General features: G+C 45.8%; 1 protein-coding gene across 1 annotated transcript in view; it reads right to left on the bottom strand.

The window, feature by feature from the left end:
- The window catches only part of Dnajc11 (DnaJ heat shock protein family (Hsp40) member C11), a 61,833-nt gene that overhangs the window by 11,004 nt on the left and 29,829 nt on the right, over positions 1 to 21,000 (bottom strand). Inside the window, exons 4-8 of the mRNA XM_076861382.1 lie at positions 19,889 to 19,990; positions 4,745 to 4,873; positions 3,680 to 3,802; positions 2,688 to 2,761; positions 241 to 430 (exon numbers count right to left, since the gene is read on the bottom strand). Coding sequence (XP_076717497.1) covers positions 241 to 430; positions 2,688 to 2,761; positions 3,680 to 3,802; positions 4,745 to 4,873; positions 19,889 to 19,990 — 618 coding nt within the window. The remainder of the gene's footprint in view (positions 1 to 240; positions 431 to 2,687; positions 2,762 to 3,679; positions 3,803 to 4,744; positions 4,874 to 19,888; positions 19,991 to 21,000) is intronic.

Raw genomic sequence — 21,000 nt, 5'->3', positions numbered from 1 at the left:
AAAATGCTATTTTGCTTTTGGATGATCTGAACAGGGCCACCTGGGCCACCTGAGAACAAGAGTCCTTATGCTGGGAGTTCTGAAAGACGGTTCCTAAGTGTCTGCAGCCCTGCCCTGCAGGTCCGCTGGTGTTAGATGTGAGAAGGTGATCAGGGTGCAGGACTGAAGGGCACAGTGAGTGCACAGGAGAGGCAGTCCTTTGGAGTTGTGTCCTCAAGAGACTGCAATTCTTTGGCTCACCTGCAGGGCCACAGTGAAGTGGCTGGTCTTAGTGTCTCGGACGATGCTTGTGTTCATGGCTGACTGGATACCCCATCGCCACTGCAGGTAGCCCACTGTGTTCTTGTCCAGGTTCCGAGCTAGGACAGTGGTAAGGCCAGGACGGATGCCACGGGATGAAAACTGCAGAGCACAGTTTGTCGTCACAAAGCTGGGGGGACACAGAAAGGGTCTGGATGACACCTGCTCTCAGCTGTTCTCTGTCATTTCCTAAGACCTCACTCACAGTCACTCTGTGAATCCCTGGACCAGCTCCCAGCAAGGATGGTGGTGGACCACAGGACATGGGAGGGAGGCATGGTGGAACCTTCTAGGACTTTGCCTGGCAACCTGCACTACCCTGTCCACTCTAACTTTAGACTGCTGTGTCCCCACACTAATGGACAGCAGTCCTGCTCCAGGTCAGTGACTGGAGGGTGCTCTCAGAGGCAGCCCGGGGCAATGTTCCTGAATGCTGCTGCACACTCACTGGAGCTGGCGCCTGTGCCAGGCACCTGGCTTATAGTGCAGGCCGGAAGGTGAGCAGTCTTCCCTAGGCCGTGGATGTGTAGCAGAATCTTCCTGGGGCCCAGGCATCAGTATATGTTAGAAAAATGCCCAGGTGATCCTGGTATACACCTGCATTGTGAACTCCCGACTTAAGGTACTGGAAAAGCCATCATCTGTGAACAGCTCTGAGGTTTGCGTCCAAGGCGGTACAGCCCCATCTTCTGGTTAAAAAGGGTATTTCCCTAACTAGCAGGACTCAGAGCTTGCTGCAGAGCTAAGATGTGAGCAGGAAACAGCCCAGCACTCACTCTGGCCACTGACAGCAAGTCCTACCAGCATCACTCCCTTACTCGCTGCTGAGGCTTCCTTTGGCCAAATGAGCCAAGAGCCCACTCTTCACTCTCCACAGGTCCCAACCCAACCCTCCTGTCATTCTCAAGCCATGCTGAAGAAGGGCCACACATTTTTGTGCTTTAGCCACACTGGGTTAAGTGAGCAGGAGAGAGAAGACAGAAAGTGATTTCTAGAATTCCAAGAGGAAGTGACTACTTTTTCTTGGGACAGGGTCTCACTCTGTTGTCCAGGCTGGCTTCCTGCCACGCCCTCTAGAGCTGGTATCACAGGTTCCTGCCACCATGGCCCACTTCACAACCTCTGATTGTGGCATGGACATACAAATAACTTAAAGCATGGGACAGGAAGTCTGTAGAGTGGACTTACCTTGTCTGGTCACTGTACAGTAATAAACTGGCACCCTTGTTTATAAACCATCCCCACTATTTATACACAAGTCACCCTTGTTCATAAATCAAGATTCTCAGTCTGATAAACTCTGGTGCTACAACACATTCTATTTCCAGACCTATAAAAGCTGACAACCAGCCAGATCCCTGGTGATCACTTTGGATAGACACTTTGAGGCCAAACCAGAGCAAAATGATAAAAAAAATTTTCCTCAGTGATGTCTTCTAAGTCTGTCTGAAGACTTACCTGGGGAGGCCTTGAAATAACTAGATTCCTAGTTCCCTCCTTCAGAGGACTGAATTCAGTTTTTCATCAGCACCGGGGTGACAATTCTAAACAGACAAGGTTAGGCCAACACTGCCATGCACACACAGGTAATCGCCCCACATCCTGGTTAACGGTTTCAGCCCTGTCCCCTTCGCAGACCTGTGAACCCAATTTTAGAGCAGTGGCCTGCAGGGTCTTGGTCCATCCTTTTTGTGGGTGTGTGGCTCTTGGGACTAAACCTTGGGAAGCTCTACCATTGAGCTAAGTTGCCTAGGTTGCCCAGGCTGGCCTTGAACTTTGACCCTCCTACCTCCATCTCCCAAGCTGCTAGGATAACAGGCATGGCTACTGGGCCTGGCCATGACCCCTCCATCTTGTGTTCTCTGCTTATACCACATGCCATGTGCTCCCGGGGGGGCTCTTGCACCCAAGTTCTCTCACAACACTTCTTACTCTGTGTGCCAGCCTGATTCTTGGACCCGCCTTGCTCCCTATCCACAACGCACTGACCAACCAGCCTGGCTAGCAGGATCTGAGTGATCCTGATAGGCCCAAAGACACACCCCAGTGGAAACGGACTGCTGACTTACATCCTGGCAAAGGTATTTTTCATTGTCTTGTGGTTCTTAGAGACCATGAAGTCAAAGGTGGGGAGATTTCTTAGCACAGAGAAGAGGCCTGGCTGGGGCTGGGACCAGAATTAGCCTCCCACCCCCAATCTGGTGCCCTTTCCAACCTGCAGGCTGCCAGGCTGCATGTTGGTGCCAGGCCTCTGCCCCATGGTGCTCAATAACACTGTAGGATGATGAACAAAAGAAGTCCAAATGACCTTTACCATGAGAACACACAGATTCTGGTCTTCTAAATGCAGACCACCAAAGAGTAGTTATCTCATCTCTTATATTTACCATCTTGGTGTGAGATTACGGAACAGCTTGAGACCAAATAAAGGCCCCTGGAGATCTCCAGCTCCAAATTCCAACTGTTTGAAAAAGAAAGAAATAATTAATAGAACTTCAATCTTATAGTAGTGACCCAGGTCTCGAACGTGTACCCTGGTCAGAATTCCTTTGTTTGCTTCAATGTTCTTGCCAGGGCTCTAAATAGACGGAGCACCAGGTTCATGCTGCTCTACCCTCACCCCTGCCCACTGGAGCTGATAGCTTCCCCAGGTCTGCCTGGAGGCCCAGGCAGCAGTAGGGGGTTCCTCAAAAATAATACTGCTTGCCTCAGACCCACCTCCTGCTCAGTCAAAATAGGAGAGCAGTCTGCTCCTCTTGACCCCCTGATCTCTGCTTTGGTTAGGTGTGCCACCACCCCTATGCCATGGTGCCAACTCCTTTACTCTGAAGTTCCTACAGGACTGGATATGGGCCTCAGGGGTCTGATGTTAAAGCCCAACAGCAGTTCTCTGCTTGCAAGGCCTTAGAAGTCACAGCTAGCAGTGGCTGCCTCATGTACTTGCATAGGTGACTCTCAAGGCAAGTCTTCAATGTTAATTTGATGCAGCTTTGGACCTGGCAGAGATGGATGCTACATGATCAACTAGCAGTGGGCCAGGGCCCCAAGACAGGCATGGCCTCCTGTCCCTGAAGGAATTGGGGTCAACCCACAAGAACTGCTAGAAGGAAAGATGCTGAGCTTCTATAGAGGCTGGATTTCTGGAATTGACATCTGAAGGACATCTTATCCTAGCTTTAAATTGTTCAGCAGACTGGCAGGACTCTTCAGATGTGACATTCTTCCTTTGGGACCAACATCTGAAAGTCTGATATCCAGTACCTGGATTCACAACGACAATGGTCACCCCCTGCCACTGTGAGGGTTAACTTTTAGAGCGTACATATTAAAAAATAAGGCTTGGCATGGACAATACAATCCAGCCTCATGGCAGTCTTACCTCTCCCCAGCCCTTTGCAGAGGTGACACGGCGGAGTGCGAAGTTAATGGAACCCCCGCCATTGCCATTCTGGGTCGAGAGGCTTCCAGAGAGGATGGCTGTGTCTGTGGCAGTCAAAGGTGCCTAGAAAAACACACTGGCTGTAACAAGTGAACCCAAGCAACAGGAAGCTCAATGCCAGCAGTCTGATGACTCCTCTGTAGACACATGGCCAAAGGCACAGAGACAGCAGGTCCGATGTGTAGAGCCCTGTGGCTACCTCAACCACTGCACTGCTATTTGAACTGCATGTGGCCATGAAGGCAAAATGTTTTGCAAAAGCTTAGTGGGGAAAACTGAAAAAACCACAGAAACCCAGGGTTAAATGCTGGGTCGTTAGTATGCCCATGTGTGGAAGTGCACAGTGATTCTACACTGTGCCTCCCACTGTAGGCTACCTGAGCCTCTCCAGTACCTGTATGCCATCAGGTTCTGGAAGGGACTGAAAAACCTTTCAATAGCATGTGCGAAGGCACAAAGCTCTAGGAGAGGGCAAGTGTCCCCGTGTCAATCCATGTTACAGGCTGATGTACTTGAGAATCAATAAAGAGCTAAGGAGATGGAGACCTGCAGTAGTCCTCAGTGAAAAGGCCCGGCTTTGTCGTATCCAAATACTGGGCAAAGGTGACATTTCAGTAACCCCAGGGCTCAGGAGCAGAGATGCTATAACCTGCCAGCACATAATGGCATGTAAGAAAACCAGTTCTTAGAATTATCCACGGAGGTCTGCCTTCTCTCCTAAAATCATCAGGACCTTGGGCTTCTAGGTCTCCCAGACCATTAATGTCCCTGAGACCCTGCAGCCTGAAAGCCCCAGATTGGCACGCATGCTGGCTCATGTGTGGACACAGCAGTAACAGACATGGCTGTGACTGTAGCTGGCTTTCTTTTAAAGTGGCTAATTGCATGCTTTCATAAATAAAGATGAGAAAAACCCTAGGCAAACCCTCATTCCAGCTGCTGGGGGTGCTGTGCCTCATTAACTCAGGCCTGTGTGGTACCAAGAGAGGTGTTTGTGTGCTTTACCTCAATGGACTGGGATATGTGCATTTTATTGATTTCAATCTGTGGAAAGCCACTTCCAGATACATCTTCATACTCCTCATCATAGCGATCAAAAAGGTCAGTGGCATCTACTCCAACGCTGATGGTTCCCTGGGGCAGAAAAATAAGCAGTCAGCATGAAGGGGTGGTATCTGTGGAATGAAGGGCAATTCAAGCACAAGCTCAGTGTAACTCAACTGGGCATCTGACTTCACAGTCCCTGGGCTTGGGCATGACACTCCACCATGCAGCCACGCAAGTGTGAATGTCACAGTTTATAAACCACACAGCTGCAGGGTACCAGGGACTTCCAAAGCTAGGAAGTAGTGTTCTGACCAGGAGAACCAGTCTGCAGAGTAACTACATGCCAAAGACAAGTGTTAGTACAAGGAAAGCAAGGTTAGCTGGGCACAGAGGTGCACACCTGTACTCCCAGACACTCGGGTGGCCAAGGCAGGAGGATCACAAGTTCAAGGCCAACCTCAGCAACTTAGTGAGACCCTGTCTCAAAGTAAAAAAATTAAAAAGAGCTGGGAATTAAGCTCAGTGGTAGAGTCCCTGGTTCAAACCCCAGTACCAAAATCAAAACCAAACCAAACAAAAAGAAAAGAAAACTTCATGAGTATGGCCTGACCTGAGCTTCAAAACAAAATGGGATTCCTGGATGCTTGGGACAACCTAGAAATTAGCTACTTAGATTAACCATTTTTTTCCTAAACACTCTTATACCATAGAACTACTTTAAAAACTCTTTTCTTTGGCAGATTTAAAAATTTCTCTGCCTTGGGCTGGGACTGTAGCTCAGTGGTAGAGTGCCCGCCTTGCACGTGTGAGGCAATGAGTTCAATCCTCTGCACCACATAAATAATAAATAAAGATATTGTGTCCAACTACAAAAAAATAAAAAAATATATTTAAAAAAATTGCACTGCCTTTTAAAGTAATTTGAAAATTAAGTTAGGAGGGGCTGGGGTTGTGGCTCAGTGGTGGAGTGCTCATCTAGTACATGTGAGGTACTGGATTCATACCTCAGCACCACTTAAAAATGAAATAAAGATATTGTGTCCACCTACAACTAAAAATAAATATTAAAAAAAAAGGTTATGAGAAACATAAGACCACATTCTCTCAAGAAATACTAAACTGACAGGCATGGTGGTGCCTTTCTGTAATCCCAGCAATTTGGGAGGCTAAAGCTAGAGAATTGCAAGTTCAAGGTCAGCCTCAGCAAATTAGCAAGACCCTGTCTCTAAATAAAAACTAAAAATGGCTGGGGATGTGGCTCAGTGGTTAAGCTCCTCTGGGTTCAATCCCTGGTACAAAAAAAAAAAAAAAAAACCAACCAAAAACCAAAAATTTTGTTGACTGATAAAAATACTCATTACTTAGAAAAATCAACAGTCATTATTTTCTTTCATAGTCCAAAGACTTTCCAAACAGGTATATATATTAATCAACCCATGTACAGAAACATGACCACACGTACTTTTATTAAATTCTCTGCAGCCCATTTTTAAAAAGAACTTTACTAAGGTAAAATTTATCTCTAATACAAACTGCACATATCTGAAGTGCATACTTGAAAGAGTTTTGACATATGAATACACTTGTGAAACCACATCTGAAACTTGAGACACAAGCCAGGTGTGGTGGCACACACCTGTAATCCCAGCAAATTAGGAAGATGAGGCAGGAAGATCACAAGTTTGAGGCCAGCCTTGGCAACTTAGCGAGGCCCTGTCTGGAAATTAAAAAAAAAAAAAAAGAAAAGAAAAGAAAAAGGAAACAGGATGTAGCTCACTGTACTGCTTATGTAGTAATGCTTCTCTTTCTTGTTCAGGCCAGGGGGTAGGCGATTTTGCTTTACAAGGAGCTCCCTACCATGATATACCCTGGTATCAATCTCTAGTGTCATGAAAAGAAAAAAAAAAGATAACAAAAAACCAGATGCAGAACATTCCCATCACTCCAAAGGTAGCTTCTGACAGTGTTTTAGTTTTAAACAGTGAAGAAAGGCACCCCTGAAAGGGATGTGTGGACAAAGTCATGAGAGGAGCGAGGGCCAGCCTCTGCGGGCAATTGTACAGGAGCCAGAGGCTGCTGGGGCGGAGCCAGAGGGGAGGCACAGCTTGGACACAGAACGCTTCCCAAAGGCTCCTGCGTTAGAAGCTTCAGCTGGGCGTGTTGGCACCTGGGGTAGTTCCAGCTACTTAGGAAGTTGAGGCAGGGAGTTTGAGGTGTTGGGCAACATGGCAAGACCCCCATCTAAAAAAGAAAAAAAAAAAGGATTGGTATCCAGCTTCACGATATTGGGGTTGGGTGTGGAACCTAAGAGGTGGGGCCCAGTGGGAAGGTTCTAGATCACTGGGGTGTGTCCTTGAAGGGACTGTGAGACCTTGTTCTCCTTCTCTTTCTTGTTCAAGCCAGGGGGTAGGCGATTTTGCTTTACAATGAGCTCCCTACCATGATATACCACAAGTGGCAAAGAGGCCAACTGACCAAGGATCAAACTTCCAAAACTGTCAGGTGCAGTGGCACACACCTGTAATCCCAGCAGCTTGGTGGGTTGAGGCAGAAGGATTCCAAGTTTGAGACCAGCCTTAGCAATTTAGCAAAACCTTATCTTAAAATAAAAAGGGCTGGAAATGTGGCTAAGTGGTAGAGCACCTCTGGGTTCAATCCCTAGTACTGCAACCAATCAATTCTCCACAACTGGGAGCCAGATAAGCCTGATCTGTTCAAAAGTTGATTACTTAGGTCTGTTACAGTAATGGAAACCTGGCTCTAGGATGAGTTTGTGGGGGGTGATGCATAGGTGGTCACACAGATGTCACAGGTGCGGTTTTCCTAGGACCACACCAGTTTAACACTGTTGTTTCTGTTAGCCTTAATTTTTTTTTCAAAGTACCATCATCATCAATAGCTGCCTTAAACTAGATGCCTGAATGGGTTTACCAGACTGCTCTTCCCCCGTCCTTGCATCCTCTGCCCTGGTCTCCTTGTCTGCTGGCATTAGAGGCACAGGGCCTTTGGAAATGATCAGAAGCCCTATCATGTTTCCCCATCTCTTTTTGAGGCACTGATTTTGAACTGAGGGCCTTGCACATGAATGTAGCTCTACCGTTGAGCTATATTCTCAGGCCCCCCCTTTTAATTTTGAAACAGGGTCTTGCTAAGCTTCTCAGGCAGGCTGGCATGGAACTTGTGATTCTCCCTGCCTCAGCCACCATGCCTGCCTCTTCTCCCATCTCTTTCCAGATGAAAAAAGACAGCACACTCCCTTTTAGGACTAGAGTCCACAGAGCTCACCAACAACCAGGGTGAGGCACTACAGATTCTTTCCAGGCTTAGCTGTGCTGTAGCAGTCAGGTGGCCAGGGCCTGGTCCTGTGGGATATATGAAGATGTCGAGGCACTGCCAACCACAGATACTGGAAACTGGGTAAGTGTGACAATATATGGGAAATAGAAGTAGACTCATTCTGCAGCAGGACCTAACAGTGCTTTGGGCACTGTTGCCAGGTGTCCTTGTCATTGGCTGAATGATGTAAACCAGGAGCTGGCATTGTATCTGTGAAGGACCATAGTACATATTTTGGTGTTGTGGGCCATGTGGTCTCTGCCTGCCACTGTTCAGCTCCTCTGTTGTCCATGGGAAAGAGGATAAAAGCAAATGACTAGGTGTGGCTGGACACCATACTTTAAACCAGTAAAGCTTGTTGGTAAACCCTGAAACCAAACTGCATAAAATTCCTTCCTCCCTCCCTCCCTTTTGTGCAGGGGACTGAACTCAGGGCCTTGAGCAAGCTTAGAAAGCACTCTACCACTGAGATATATTCCCAGTCCTTGAATTGCTTGTGATTTTCTTTTGATGTTTTCCTGTTTCTTAACTAGAAGCCTGTGTAAGAGCAGGCAAGAGCTTCAGTGTGGCACCCTGATAGAAATCTACCGGTCTTTACTGTTTGTAATGCTTTGTTTTTTTGATGAACTATTCAGGTAGTGATGAGATTGAACATAGTGTATGTTTTATTAAAAAAAATTATATACCACATTTCTGTTTTCCTTGAAAATTGAACTTGTATAAAATATTTTTCCATATTGACCGTCCAAAGTGCTAACTCTGAACATAGGAGATTTAAGTTTTGGCTCTGCCAACAAAGGGCCAGCATCACATGCTATTTTTTTTTTTTTTAAGTTGTAGATGGATACCATACCTTTATTTATTTATCTTGCCTCACACATTTGAGGCAAGTACTCTACTACTGAGTTCCAGCCCCAGTCCGGGGAAAAAAATGTTTGCATGTGTGGTACTGCGGACCACTGAGCTACACTTTCAGCCCTTTTGATTTTGAGATAGGGTCTTGCTAAGTGGTCTAAGCTGGCCTCAGATGTGTGAGCCTCCTGAGTCACTGGGGTTATGGGTGTGCACCACTGCTCCTAGTTGCACCCCAAAGTTTGTAATGCAGAAGTGAAAAGAAAAAGCTGCTTCTGGGATGGTCCCAAGTGGAACTTCACGAGCCACAGTGCTAGTCTCCTGTCAGTGCACAGACTCTTCAAGCAGAAACTCAGTCAATCCTGATAACCACTTGATTTCTGAGGGTGAAATACCTGACACCACACATGCTTCTGTGAACTTGGGGAAAAGGGTCCACACTGAATGTGAAACTGTTTCTGTGGGAGTGAAGGGCAAGAGAGGAAGCAGGGAGAGCAGGCAGGGAAGGACGTGACTCAATCCTTCAGCTCAAGACAGCAGCACTGGGGAAACCAGTGACCTACGTGTGATTTCCTAACTGGCCACCTTCTTCAACTCATGAGACCCAGGAATTTTCATTTGATTCTTTGGAGAAAGGCAATCATGTTGTATGCATTATTTCAAAAAAAAAATTTTTTTTTTTTGGTCCCAGGGATTGAACCCAGGGGTGCTTAACCACTGGGTCACATCCCCAGCCCTTTTTATATTTTGTTTAGAGACAGAGTCTTGCTGAGTTGCTTAGGGCCTTGCTAAGTTGCTGAGGCTGCTTTGAACTCACAATCCTCCAGCCTTAGGCTCCTGAGCTGCTTGGATTTTGGTGTGTGCCACCACACCCAGAGCATTATTTCAATATTTCTCTTACTATGTACCTAATTGTATTGGCTAAAGTAATTTTATTTCCTTTACCAAACAAAATGTAAACATTAACTATCTGTGTTAATACTATGTGGACAATCAACTGATTTACCAGGGGATGGCATAGGTGTTAGAAGTTGAAAAATACTGTCTAGTCATCACTTTTTCAACTTCTCTGCTTGTTCCTTGCAAATGGCCACAATAACTGAAAACCTCCACAAGCCAGTGACTTTCAACTAGACACCTCTGGTGCTGAGCCAAGCCTATGGAAAGCAACTAAGCCAGAACAGTACCAGTGAGCCAGAGAGAATGTAAGGCTCAGGAGCCTTAACTGTCCTGAAGATGACCCATCAAGTCATTTTGAGTTGACAAGGACATTTCTTTATTTTAGAGTAGTCTAGATGCCACCTTCTGCTCTTCTTCCTTTTCAGGGAAACAACCTTTAAAAATGGACTGGTCACAGCCTCAGAATAGATGGATTTCTTCCCTTGGTGCCGAGTACAGCTGGACTGCAAACTGTCATTCATTTTCTTTTTAAAAATATTTTTGTAGTTGTTGATAGACCTTTTTTTTTTTTTTTTTAATTCATACACGGTGCTGAGAATTGAACCCAGTGCCTCACACATGCCAGGCCAGTGGACTACCACTGAGCCCCAGCCCCAGCCCCAGCCCCAGCCCCAGTCCCTGTCATTCATTTTCACTTGCAAGACAATATACTTTTGTATAATGAAAACTGACAAGTTTGAGAGTAATGAAGTCAGATTTGAATTCTGACAGAAAATCAAGAATATAAAGCAAAGTTAAACAAATCTAACACTGGTTAAATCAAAAGGGTTATATTTTTTTCGACCACTTCTAATTGAATATATGCAAGCTCATGTCCTTTTATATCAAACTGTTACTGAACCAAACTTTGCAAAGAAAAAGGATTTACAAAAGAAAGTACTGCTGGGCATGGTGGAACAGGCCTATAATCCCAGCAACTCAGAAGGCTGAGGGAGGAGGATCACAGTTCAAGGCCAGCCTTAGCAACTTAGCGCAACCCTATGTAACTTAGGGAGACCCTGTCTCAAAACAAAAAATTAAAAGGGCTGGGGATGTGGTTCAGTGGTTAAGCCCCTCTGGACTCAATCCAAAATCAACAAAACAAAACCAAAAACCGAAAAAAGGTAACTTCTCCTCCTCTTTTTTTTTTCTCCCAGTGCTGGGGATGGAACCCAGGACCTTATACATGCTAGGTAATTGCTTACCACTGAACTACATCCCCACAGGGCTTTTTTAAAAAAATTGAGGCAGAGCCTCAATAAGTTGCCCAGCTTGGCCTCAAACTTGCAATTCTCCTGCCTCAGCCTCCTGAGAATAGCTGGGGTTACAGGCCTGTGGCATTCTCTTTAAGTAACCTCTGCCATTAGGTCCAAATCACAAACCTTTATCTTGCTTCCCCTTATTTTTCTACAGCAAGGCCTCAAATTTCTGTAAAAGGTACAGTAAATATTTTGGGTATTGTGGGCAACTATTACTGAGACTTCCCAGCTCTACTGTTGTAGTCCAAAACAACTACAGATAAAAGCAATGGGCTTGTCCTGCTGTGCTCCAATAATATTTTATTTACAGACACTGAAATATGAGTTTGATATAATTTACATGTTCCACAAAATATCCTTCTCCTTTTGATTTTTATAAAAATTCAAAATGTGAAAAACATTCTTTGGTCATGGGCTAATTGTGGCCATGAACAGCAAGCAGTCAGTTTGTTGACACTTAGAAAGAGCACCTAATTCTACCCTCAGTGTATGGAAACAACAGCCCTTCACCAAAAGGATGATGCCTCCGGAAGGTTACCAGAGGCACACCTGGCAGCTGCAGACACTTGACTGCAACCTTTGTGCCTCTGGAACTAGAGGATCCCACTTGCAGTGTGGAGTTCTGTCTTCTGCATCAGTGCTACTCGACCACAGCGCCTGTCAGTTTGTGGTTGCAAGTCTTCAACACAAGTCGTCAAAAAATCCCCAAACAAACAAACAAACAAAACAAACATGATCTAGTTTCTCAATTTCTGAGCTACACAATAAAAACCAAGTTGACAAGATTCACAGGTCCGAGGAGCAGCTGAAGAATCTACGGGAGGTGTCTCAGCCGGCCAGCTACAAGCCCACAACTGCCACCTTCATGGCCCACAGGTGCTCCACTCACAAGCTAGCCCTTTATCTTAAAGGGTAGAGAACAATAAGCACCTTTTTAAACCCTCCCCGCCCCCACCTCTGCACTGATTCAGCCACAATCTGAATCTCCTGCTTAAGCCAGGGCCTGAGAATCTGCATTTTCATAAAAATAATATTATGATACAGTCGAGTTCACTAACTGGCTTTTGGTAGCATAAACTAGTTGACATTCTCTCTCTCTTTTTTTTTAGTTGTAGATAAACACAATACCTTTATTTTTTTATTTTGAAGTGGTGCTGGGGATGGAACCCAGTGCCTCACGAGTGAGAGGCAAGCGCTCTCACTGAGCCACAACCCCAGCCCCTGATATTCTTTTTTTTTAACTGAAATTTTTACAGAAATTAAAAATTAGAAGTTCATATGCAGTTATGTAAGAATAAGCAGCAGCAGCTTGGGAAGTTGAGACAGAGGGACCTCGAGTTCAAAGCCAGCCTCAGCAACAATGAGGTGCTAAGCAAGGTGAGGCACTAAGCCACTCAGTGAGACCGTCTCTAAATAAAATTCAAAACAGGGCTGGGGATGTGGCTCAGTGGTTGAGTACCCAAGTTCAATTCCTGGTACTCACCTCTCTCCACAGAAAAAAATAAATAAATTAAAAAATAAAAGAGGCTAGAGATCCTGTCTCAAAATAAAAAGGGCTAGGACTGGGTATGGTGGTGCATGTCTGTAATCCCAGCAGCTTTGGAGGCTGAGACAGGAGGATCGTGGGTTGACAGCCAGCCTCAGCAAAGGCAAGGTGCTAAACAACTCAGTGAGACCCTGTCTCTAAGTGTCCCTGGGTTCAATCCCCAGTCCCTACTCTCAAAAAGAAAAGAAGAAAAAAAAAAGGCCATAGAAATTAAACATGAGAGGAGACATGATACCTGCTGGCCTGCTGAGGCTGAGGAGAGCTAGCTCTGGCAGGGAGTATGGAGATGCATCTGTGACTGAAATTGATCAAAGGGATCAAAGGACAACCACTAGTACCATACCACAGATGAAATAGGGCTGGGAAATGCAGGTGTGCTGTCTGAGCATCCAGACAGCCTCCATGATGTAATCCAACCTAAAGGGGCCATAACCAGTTGGGCAAGGACTATGTGGCCTGTTTAGGAAACTGGGCCTTATTTCTCTGGGAAGTTGCCTTAGTTACTAAAACCGAAGGGGGGGAAAAAAAAAAAGAACACTATGAACACATGACTCAGAAGTGCACAATAAACGTCAGAAGAGAAGAACTCAAAGGATGGGGTAGCCATTGCTATGAACGACAGACTGGAGGAAGAAAGAGGGTAAGGAATTGGGATTTTTCTGCCTAAGTCTGGTAACTATTTGAAACTTTCCAAGCTATTTACAATATTACTTTGATGAAAAATATTTTCCCCCATACCTTTACAACTTCCAAACTAGAAACTGCTTAAAAATGATTACCATCCCCAAATGGTCTTATATGCATACTTTAGTTTTTATTTAAGAAAAAAATTTTTTTTTAGTCATAGATGAACACAATGCCTTTATTTTGTTTATTTATTTTTATGTGGTGCTGAGGACTGAAACCAATGCCTCACATATGCTAGGCAAGTGCTCTACGGCTGAGTCCCAGCCCCAGCCCTGTATGTATACTTTAAATCAGTAGACTACTTGTGTCAGTAAGCCTCAGCTGTTTCTTGCTCAGAAGGACCCAACATAACCACAGGACACCCTTTCTGACAAGCAAGGCCAGCAACATGAGAGAGCCCTTCCCAGCTAGCCATCTGACATCATCAGTAGGCCAACCATGCCCAATGCCAGGGGATCCAGCTCAAATGGCAGTACCAACTACCTTGGCCTGGGGTCGCTCCTGCACTGGCTCTGTGGATGGCCTGTAAATTTTAGTTTTTTTGGGGGGGATGGGGGTGGGTACTGGGGATTGAACTCAGGAGCACTCAACCAGTGAGCCACATCTCCAGCCCTGTTTTGTATTTTATTTAGATATACAGCACCTCGACGATGCTGAGGCTGGCTTTAAACTCGTGATCCTCCTGCCTCAGCTTCCCAAACTGCTGGGATTTCAAGCGTGAGCCACCATGTCCGGCTAATTTTTACCTTAATTACATAGCCCATCCTCCCGATGTCATCTTCTGGAAGACAGAGGTCCTCACCACATAGTGTTATAAGATGAGACAGTGCGACAAAAGCTTTGTTTCCATAAGTTCACAGCAGCCTCATTAGCTCAACGCTCCTGATACTGAGCTCAAACCATTTCCTGAAACATTCAGTCAGTGCTACTTGTTCTGATCTCTCTCTCTCTCTCTTTTTGGCACTGGGGATCAAACCCAGGGGCACTTTTACCACTGAGCTACATTCCCAGCCCTCTTTATTTTTTGAGACAGGGCCTTGCTAAGTTGCTGAGGCTGACCTTGAACTTGCGGTCCTCCTGTCTCAGTCTCCTGAGTCGCTGGGATCACAGGTGTGGCCACCATGCCTGGCTGGTTCTGGTCTCTTGGGTCATCACATATTAAGCCTGGTCCCTGCTTCACTGCAGAGTGAGGGGAAACATACCTCTTAGACTTCAACCCTACAAATCCCCCATCATTGTTCTAGACACATCTTGGACACACCAGATTCACTTCCCCTCCACTGGAAAGTTCTTCCCCAGGTACCTTCTTCTCATCTTTGTCCTAGCATCACTTTCTCAGTGAGGCCTACACCCTCTTTGAGCCTGCTGACCTTCCCCTTACCTTGCTCCAGTTGCCCCATGACATCAGGATGTGACTTATGCACCGTGCACTGTGCATAACCTGTCCCCCAGGTAGAATGCTACTCCATGACAGCTGGACTTCATCTGTTTTAGTCTCTGCTGAATGTATTGCTTTGTTTGTCATAATGCTGGGGATGCAACCCAGGCCTTACATGTGCTAGGCAAGTGCTACCACTGAGCTACACAGCCCTGATGTCCACTCCTTGAATGACGCTCTGTAGGGTATTGGCATCCAATTCAAATTACTTTGTGAAAAATCAACCCTCTTTACCCTGCACCCCACTAAAGATGCTAATTGGCTGCTAATATTCAGCCAATGAGTCAATTAAAGGCCACTATTTCCTCCTTCCCTCCTCTTCTAAGCTAGCCTGTTGTTGTTGCTGGTAATTTTTGTTTTGTGCTTAGCCCTTTCATCCTTATTTGCTGGGCTGGTAGGTACTTGCTGCTGTCCTCTGGTCTGGGTCATCTGTGGGTATGAAGCATCTTCACTACATCCAACAGGGAATGGAGCTGAGCCCCAGCCCCAGCCGTATAGGGAATGGAGCCTTGGCTACAGAGAGGAAATGCTGCACTTTTTTTAAAACAACGTTTTAAATGTTTAGTTGACAATGAAAACTGCACACATTCAGGGTGTACAATGTGATGATCTGATGAACATGTGCATTTTTCGATTCTCACAAACTAATCAATGCATCTATCACCATCTGCACTCAATTATTTTCATTTTCATGATTTTATCTGATCATTAGGATGAAACAAGGAATTTCTGTCAAATGCAATCTCAACAGTAACTCTTTACTAACTGCAAATTCCCCCAGAAGAGGCAACAAGAGGCAATGTGAAATTTGCCCATTTTATCTTTGACAAACCCAGATGGCTCCCATAGTCAATGACTCTCAAGCATTTTATCTGTGATCAGAGAAAGAACCTGTACTTGCTAATTTCATGGGGGATAAAACTCAAAACCTACTAGAGTTTCAAGAACTAGTCTGGCCCAAATACCACCAGCCCCCACCAACTGTCTTTACCTCTGATACAAGATTATGCACATACCGGGGACAATGGCCCTCCAGGGAGCACTGATTTAGCAACAGCTCTTTGCCTTTGAACCCCCCTGTGCTCTCCAGAGTCTCAGCTCTACATTGGAGCCCATTTCCAGCACCAACGACCAGGCCTAACCATTCTCCTTCTACAACTCTCAATTTCAGCAGCAGCCCATTTCTGTACATGGTAAATGACTCCTTCTTGCTACTGAGCATAACAAACATGGGCTCAATAGGCTTTTCCTGTACTATTATCCTGCAGCCAAGTAGAATCAGCTTTATGACATCAAAGCCATTTCCACAGAGCAGACTTAAGTCACGACCACAGGCTCCCTCTGACAGTTATAATCATAGGCCAAGGCAAAACAGGCCCAAAAAAAAGCTTGAGTAATGTACTTATATATCTTTATAAAAACATTTTGAGATTTAAGATATTTAAGCCTTCTTTGATATAATATTAAGCTTTTTCTGATAAAGCTGAACTATGTTTCTAAGCTATTACATGAACCACACTCATAATGGAGCCTTCTTAAAACCAGAAAGGAGATCTTGCCAAGTTTATATCAACCTTCGAGAAAGAATGGAATAGACCAGGAAATGATGTAACAACCTCCATGAAATATTTTTTTAAAAGAGTAAAGAATAAAGGCATATATACCCTTGGAAACAGATAGTCAGGCCCCCAGGCACTCCAAGCTGAGTCCTTGGCTGCACGTGGAACCCCAAAAGGTTCAGTAGCAAAAGTCAGACAAGCTGCCTGTGATCCAACTGTCTTCTGAAGATGCCTGAAGTAGCCACTATCCACAGAGCAAGAAGACTTATGGGTAGTGAGAGAAGAAAGGAATTCAACTAACTATCCAGTGTGAAGTGACCCTGTCCTATTATCTTAGCCTCTAAAAGGCAAGATGTGGGTGGAGTTACAAATAAAATAGAAGCCCCCAGATGGAGAGAGAACGGTCCAATCCGATTCCACAGCCACACCCATCCTCCTGGATGAACCCAGGGCCTCCCCACACTGGCTTTCTGTACAGGGCCCCAGAGAATACCTGAGCTGGGCGTTTTCCAGCAGTAAGTGCAGTCAGAGGACTTTTTCCATAGGGCAAAGTGAAAGCCCAAACAGAGGTAGTGAGAACTAGGGACTGTGGGGTCCAAGGACTTGAGTTTACATGATGGCTCTCACGGCAAACCTCACCAAGGGATAAACTGGGCTGAGGCCAGAGAAGGCACCTAATAAGCACGGATTGAAAGGTGGAGTCCAAATCTGGATCCTGGGCTCTTGTGTCCAAGCCCAAGGCTCTTCCATGCTGTCTCTAGCTTGTGCTTGTGTGTGTGGTGGGGGGCGTGTGTGCCGCCATCGGATGGAGAGGTGTATGCTGGAGGCTGGCACATGACCTTCTCCTTCTGCACCCTACAGCACTTTTCACACTGCAAACAGCGAGGGCCTGACCACAGGAGGAGGCTGAGGGTGATGTTAGGAGCCATCTCACATGCAGCCCCAGCTTCCAGGGGGCAAAAACTGGCTGACTGAGCCATGTGAAACACCAAAACAAAATCAGGGGGTGAGGGTGTGGCTCAGTGGTAGAAGAAAAAAGGAAGAGCTATATGGCTAAAATAAAATTAGGCTCCAAACCTCACCTTGGTACCAGTGTCACTTGTATTTACAAATCAGGGTTATCTTTTTCTCATAACATCAACTTCATATTTACTCAATCTTTCAACTTGGAGCGGCAGGCATGACGGATGTTCTAATTTTACCCACAAGAAAACTAAACACAGGCCAAAGAGTGTGCTGGGTCCTGCTTTTTTTTGCATCAGTCATTTCTCACCTCCCTATTTCCACTTGGACTTTTTGCTCTGTACACCTATCCTGAGGCAAAATCCTAATGACTCCCACTGATGAAGACAGACACACCCTCCCAAGAGTCAGATGCAAGATCACACATGGCATCCAGCCTGCCACTCCCCTACAAGCTGGAGTCCACTGAGGGGTCCAGTGGACAGGTGGATTCCTACGATTATCAAGTGTGGACCTGTTAAGAGAAGAAAACCCTTTTCTTCTCAGAAGGAGATGTTCCAAACCTTTCTGCTCATCTTGAAAAGAAAAACAAAAAAACACTTTGGAAATGGAACAAAAGATCTAGCTCCAATCCTCTCCACAAAATGCCTCAGAGCCAACATCTGGTTATCACTATTTCTGGTTAGAAAATGTTTTATTTATTTCAAAGCAGTTTATGGAAGTAGCAAAGTAGTGGAAATTTTAAAATAACTTGCATGCCTGCAGAAAATGGTCCCAGCTGTGCTCTCACTCCACAGAATCAGGGCCTGCAGGCACATGTGCACAGAGTCCCAGTACACAACCACCACGCACAACCAGGCACTCCCAGATGGCTTCTGTGTTCACAGGAACACAGCTCGGGACCCTCCCTTCCCTGTTACTGCTTCGACTGCAGCACAAATGTAGCCAAGACAATAAAGCCACCAGGGCAACTTTCTGCCCGCCTCATCCCAGCTGCCAACACTGGTATTTTAAGCCGGACACCCCTAGAATGCTGGTCTGGGCCCACCTGGGGATCACAGAAGGGAACTGCTGGAACAGCTGGGACACCTCAGAGACTTCTGAGTCTCCCTTTGCCTCAAGTTCCCTGGCTCAGTTCAGCTGGGGTTCACCTCCTACCTCCTTCTGATTAAGAGATAGCTCCACACAACTAAAGCTGTTACCTGCTATGAGTTAAGTGTGTGTGGACATTTACAAATACCATTAGCCATCTGTATCCACGGCCATGCATCCATGGATTGAAAATGTTCAGGAAAGAAAATTCCCACTGGTACTAAACAAAGACGTTCTTCTTGTCATTACTCCTTCAACAATACAGCATAACAACAGTCTCTACAGCATTTACACTGTGTCATTGTAAGTAATCTAGAAGCGATTTTAGACACACAGGAGGAGGTGTGCAGGTTATATGCAAACACCATGCTATTTTATACAAGAAACTTGAGCACATCTGGAATTTGACATCTTTGAGATGTTCTGAAACCAACTTTTCTAGGACCCTGCAGGATAACTAAAATATATACACTGGGGAATGTAGGGTTCAAACATACAGGCCTGTTCTGAAAATAAGGTCTTTTACTAGAACGAATTTAATCAGAGGTTCACTTTACTCTCTGCTTCCCAGTCTAAGCTGTCATTGTTTCTTTTTTAGAAGATTTAAAGAAAAATAATTGTTTGTTAAATACTTTATTTGGCTTAATTTCTCCTTCCTACAATGCAATTGAATTGACAGATTATGGGAGTCCTGGAGAAAAAAAGCCAGGAGAAGGCTACTAGCCCTCATCACGAGAGACAGGCTTTCTGCATGACCATGCTGGCCACAGGGAGGGGCCTGGCTGCCGAGTCCTCTGACCACACAGTTGGACAGTACACCAGGCCACAATCCCGTCACTCGGCACAGCTGCCATCCCACACTCTCAGGACAACCTCCCTAAGAAATGTAAAGAAAAGAACATGGTACTTGGAATGAAGAGTAACTCTGCCTCTGTAGTGCTCTTTGGGGACTTGGTCACTTACGTTGCAAAGACAGTCTGGTGACTTGTGTTCATGGCTCCCACGTCCTGGGGTGAGGAAAGCAGAGACCCCTGCTTGTTGGAATCTGGGAATGCCCCACATCGTCTGCATCATTTGGCCATCCCTGTCCTGTCAGCCTCATGTTTGAGCGGTTAGGTGCCTGTCCCTTCCTGACACTGTCTTGTGCTGATTTTTAACGCCAAGGAGTTGGGCAGCACAGCTGTGGGAGAACCAGCCTGAGTTTCTGCTTGGGGAATCCTGGCTTCTGGGAGAACTGGAGGTTGGTTCTGTCTTCCCTCCATCTGGCTGGAAACTCTTGCTCCAGGACAGCAGCGGCTACCAGAGCCACCTTCCAGAGGAACCCACTGTGAGGCAAGTGTTTTGTCCCACCCCGTTGGTGCACAGTTACCATAAAAGCCTACCCACCCCTCAGTCTTTGAGGCTTCCCTGTCCCACCACTGGCCGGGCTACCTTGGGGTTGGTTCGCTGCTGCAGCCTCCTCTCCTCCCGCTCTTGCTGTAGTCGCTCAAACTCTTCTCTAATTTCCGCTGGAGTTCTCCTCCGCTCCACAACCTGCAGGCAAAGCAAGGCAGCCAGCTGAGAACTAGGACGCGAGGAAAACAGGCAAAGAATTTCTGAATGACTTCATTTTGGCATGTACAGGCTGCTGGAGAGCCTACCATGCTTGCCCCGGGACCTTGAGATGTCAGGGGAGCTGTGACGAGCTCTCCACCATGGACCCCAGAGGACAGAGAGTGCTGCCACCCTCCCAGAACTGTAGTGTGTGACTTCCCTCAACTCTCCACAGTCTGACATTCTTTTTTATTATTATTTTTATTTTTTCTACTTAGTTGTACATGACAGCAGAATGCATTTCAATTCATCATTCACAAATGGAGCACAACATTTCAATTCTCTGGTTGTACATAGTGTAGAGATGCAACATTCGTGAAATCATACACATACCTAGGGTAATGATGTCCATCTCGTTCTACCATCTTCCCTACCTCCATAACCCCTTCCCACCCTCCCCTTTGCCCGATCCAAAGTTCCTCCATTCTTCCCATGCCCCATCAACCCCCGCAATCATAGATCAGCATCCACTAATCAGAAAACATTCAGCCTTTAGTTTTTTGGGTTTGGCTTACTTCACTTAGCATAATATTCTCCAACTCCATCCATTTACCTGCAAATGCCATAACTGTATTCCCTTTTAATGCTGAGTAATATTCCATTGTTTACATATACCACAGTTTCTTTATCCATTCATCTATTTATGGGCATCTAGGTTGATTCCATAGTTTAGTTATTGTGAATTCAGCTCTATAAACATTGGAGTGGCTAGGTCACTTCAGCATGCTGATTTTAAGCCCTTTGGGTATAAACTGAGGAGTTAGATACCTGGGCCAAATGGTGGATCCATTCCAAGTTTTCTGAGGAATCTCCATACTCCTTTCCAAAGTGATTGCACCAGTCTGCAATCCCACCAGCAGTGCATGGTGCACCTTTCCCCCACATCCTCTCCAACACTTATTACTGTTTGTATTTTTGATAACTGCCATTCTGCAGTCTGACATTCTTTA

The sequence above is a fragment of the Callospermophilus lateralis genome, chromosome 7 (assembly GCF_048772815.1).
Source record: "Callospermophilus lateralis isolate mCalLat2 chromosome 7, mCalLat2.hap1, whole genome shotgun sequence".
NCBI classification, from domain to species: domain Eukaryota; kingdom Metazoa; phylum Chordata; class Mammalia; order Rodentia; family Sciuridae; genus Callospermophilus; species Callospermophilus lateralis.
Note: the sequence above shows the minus strand (reverse complement) of the source record. Positions and strands in the feature narration are given on the sequence as shown.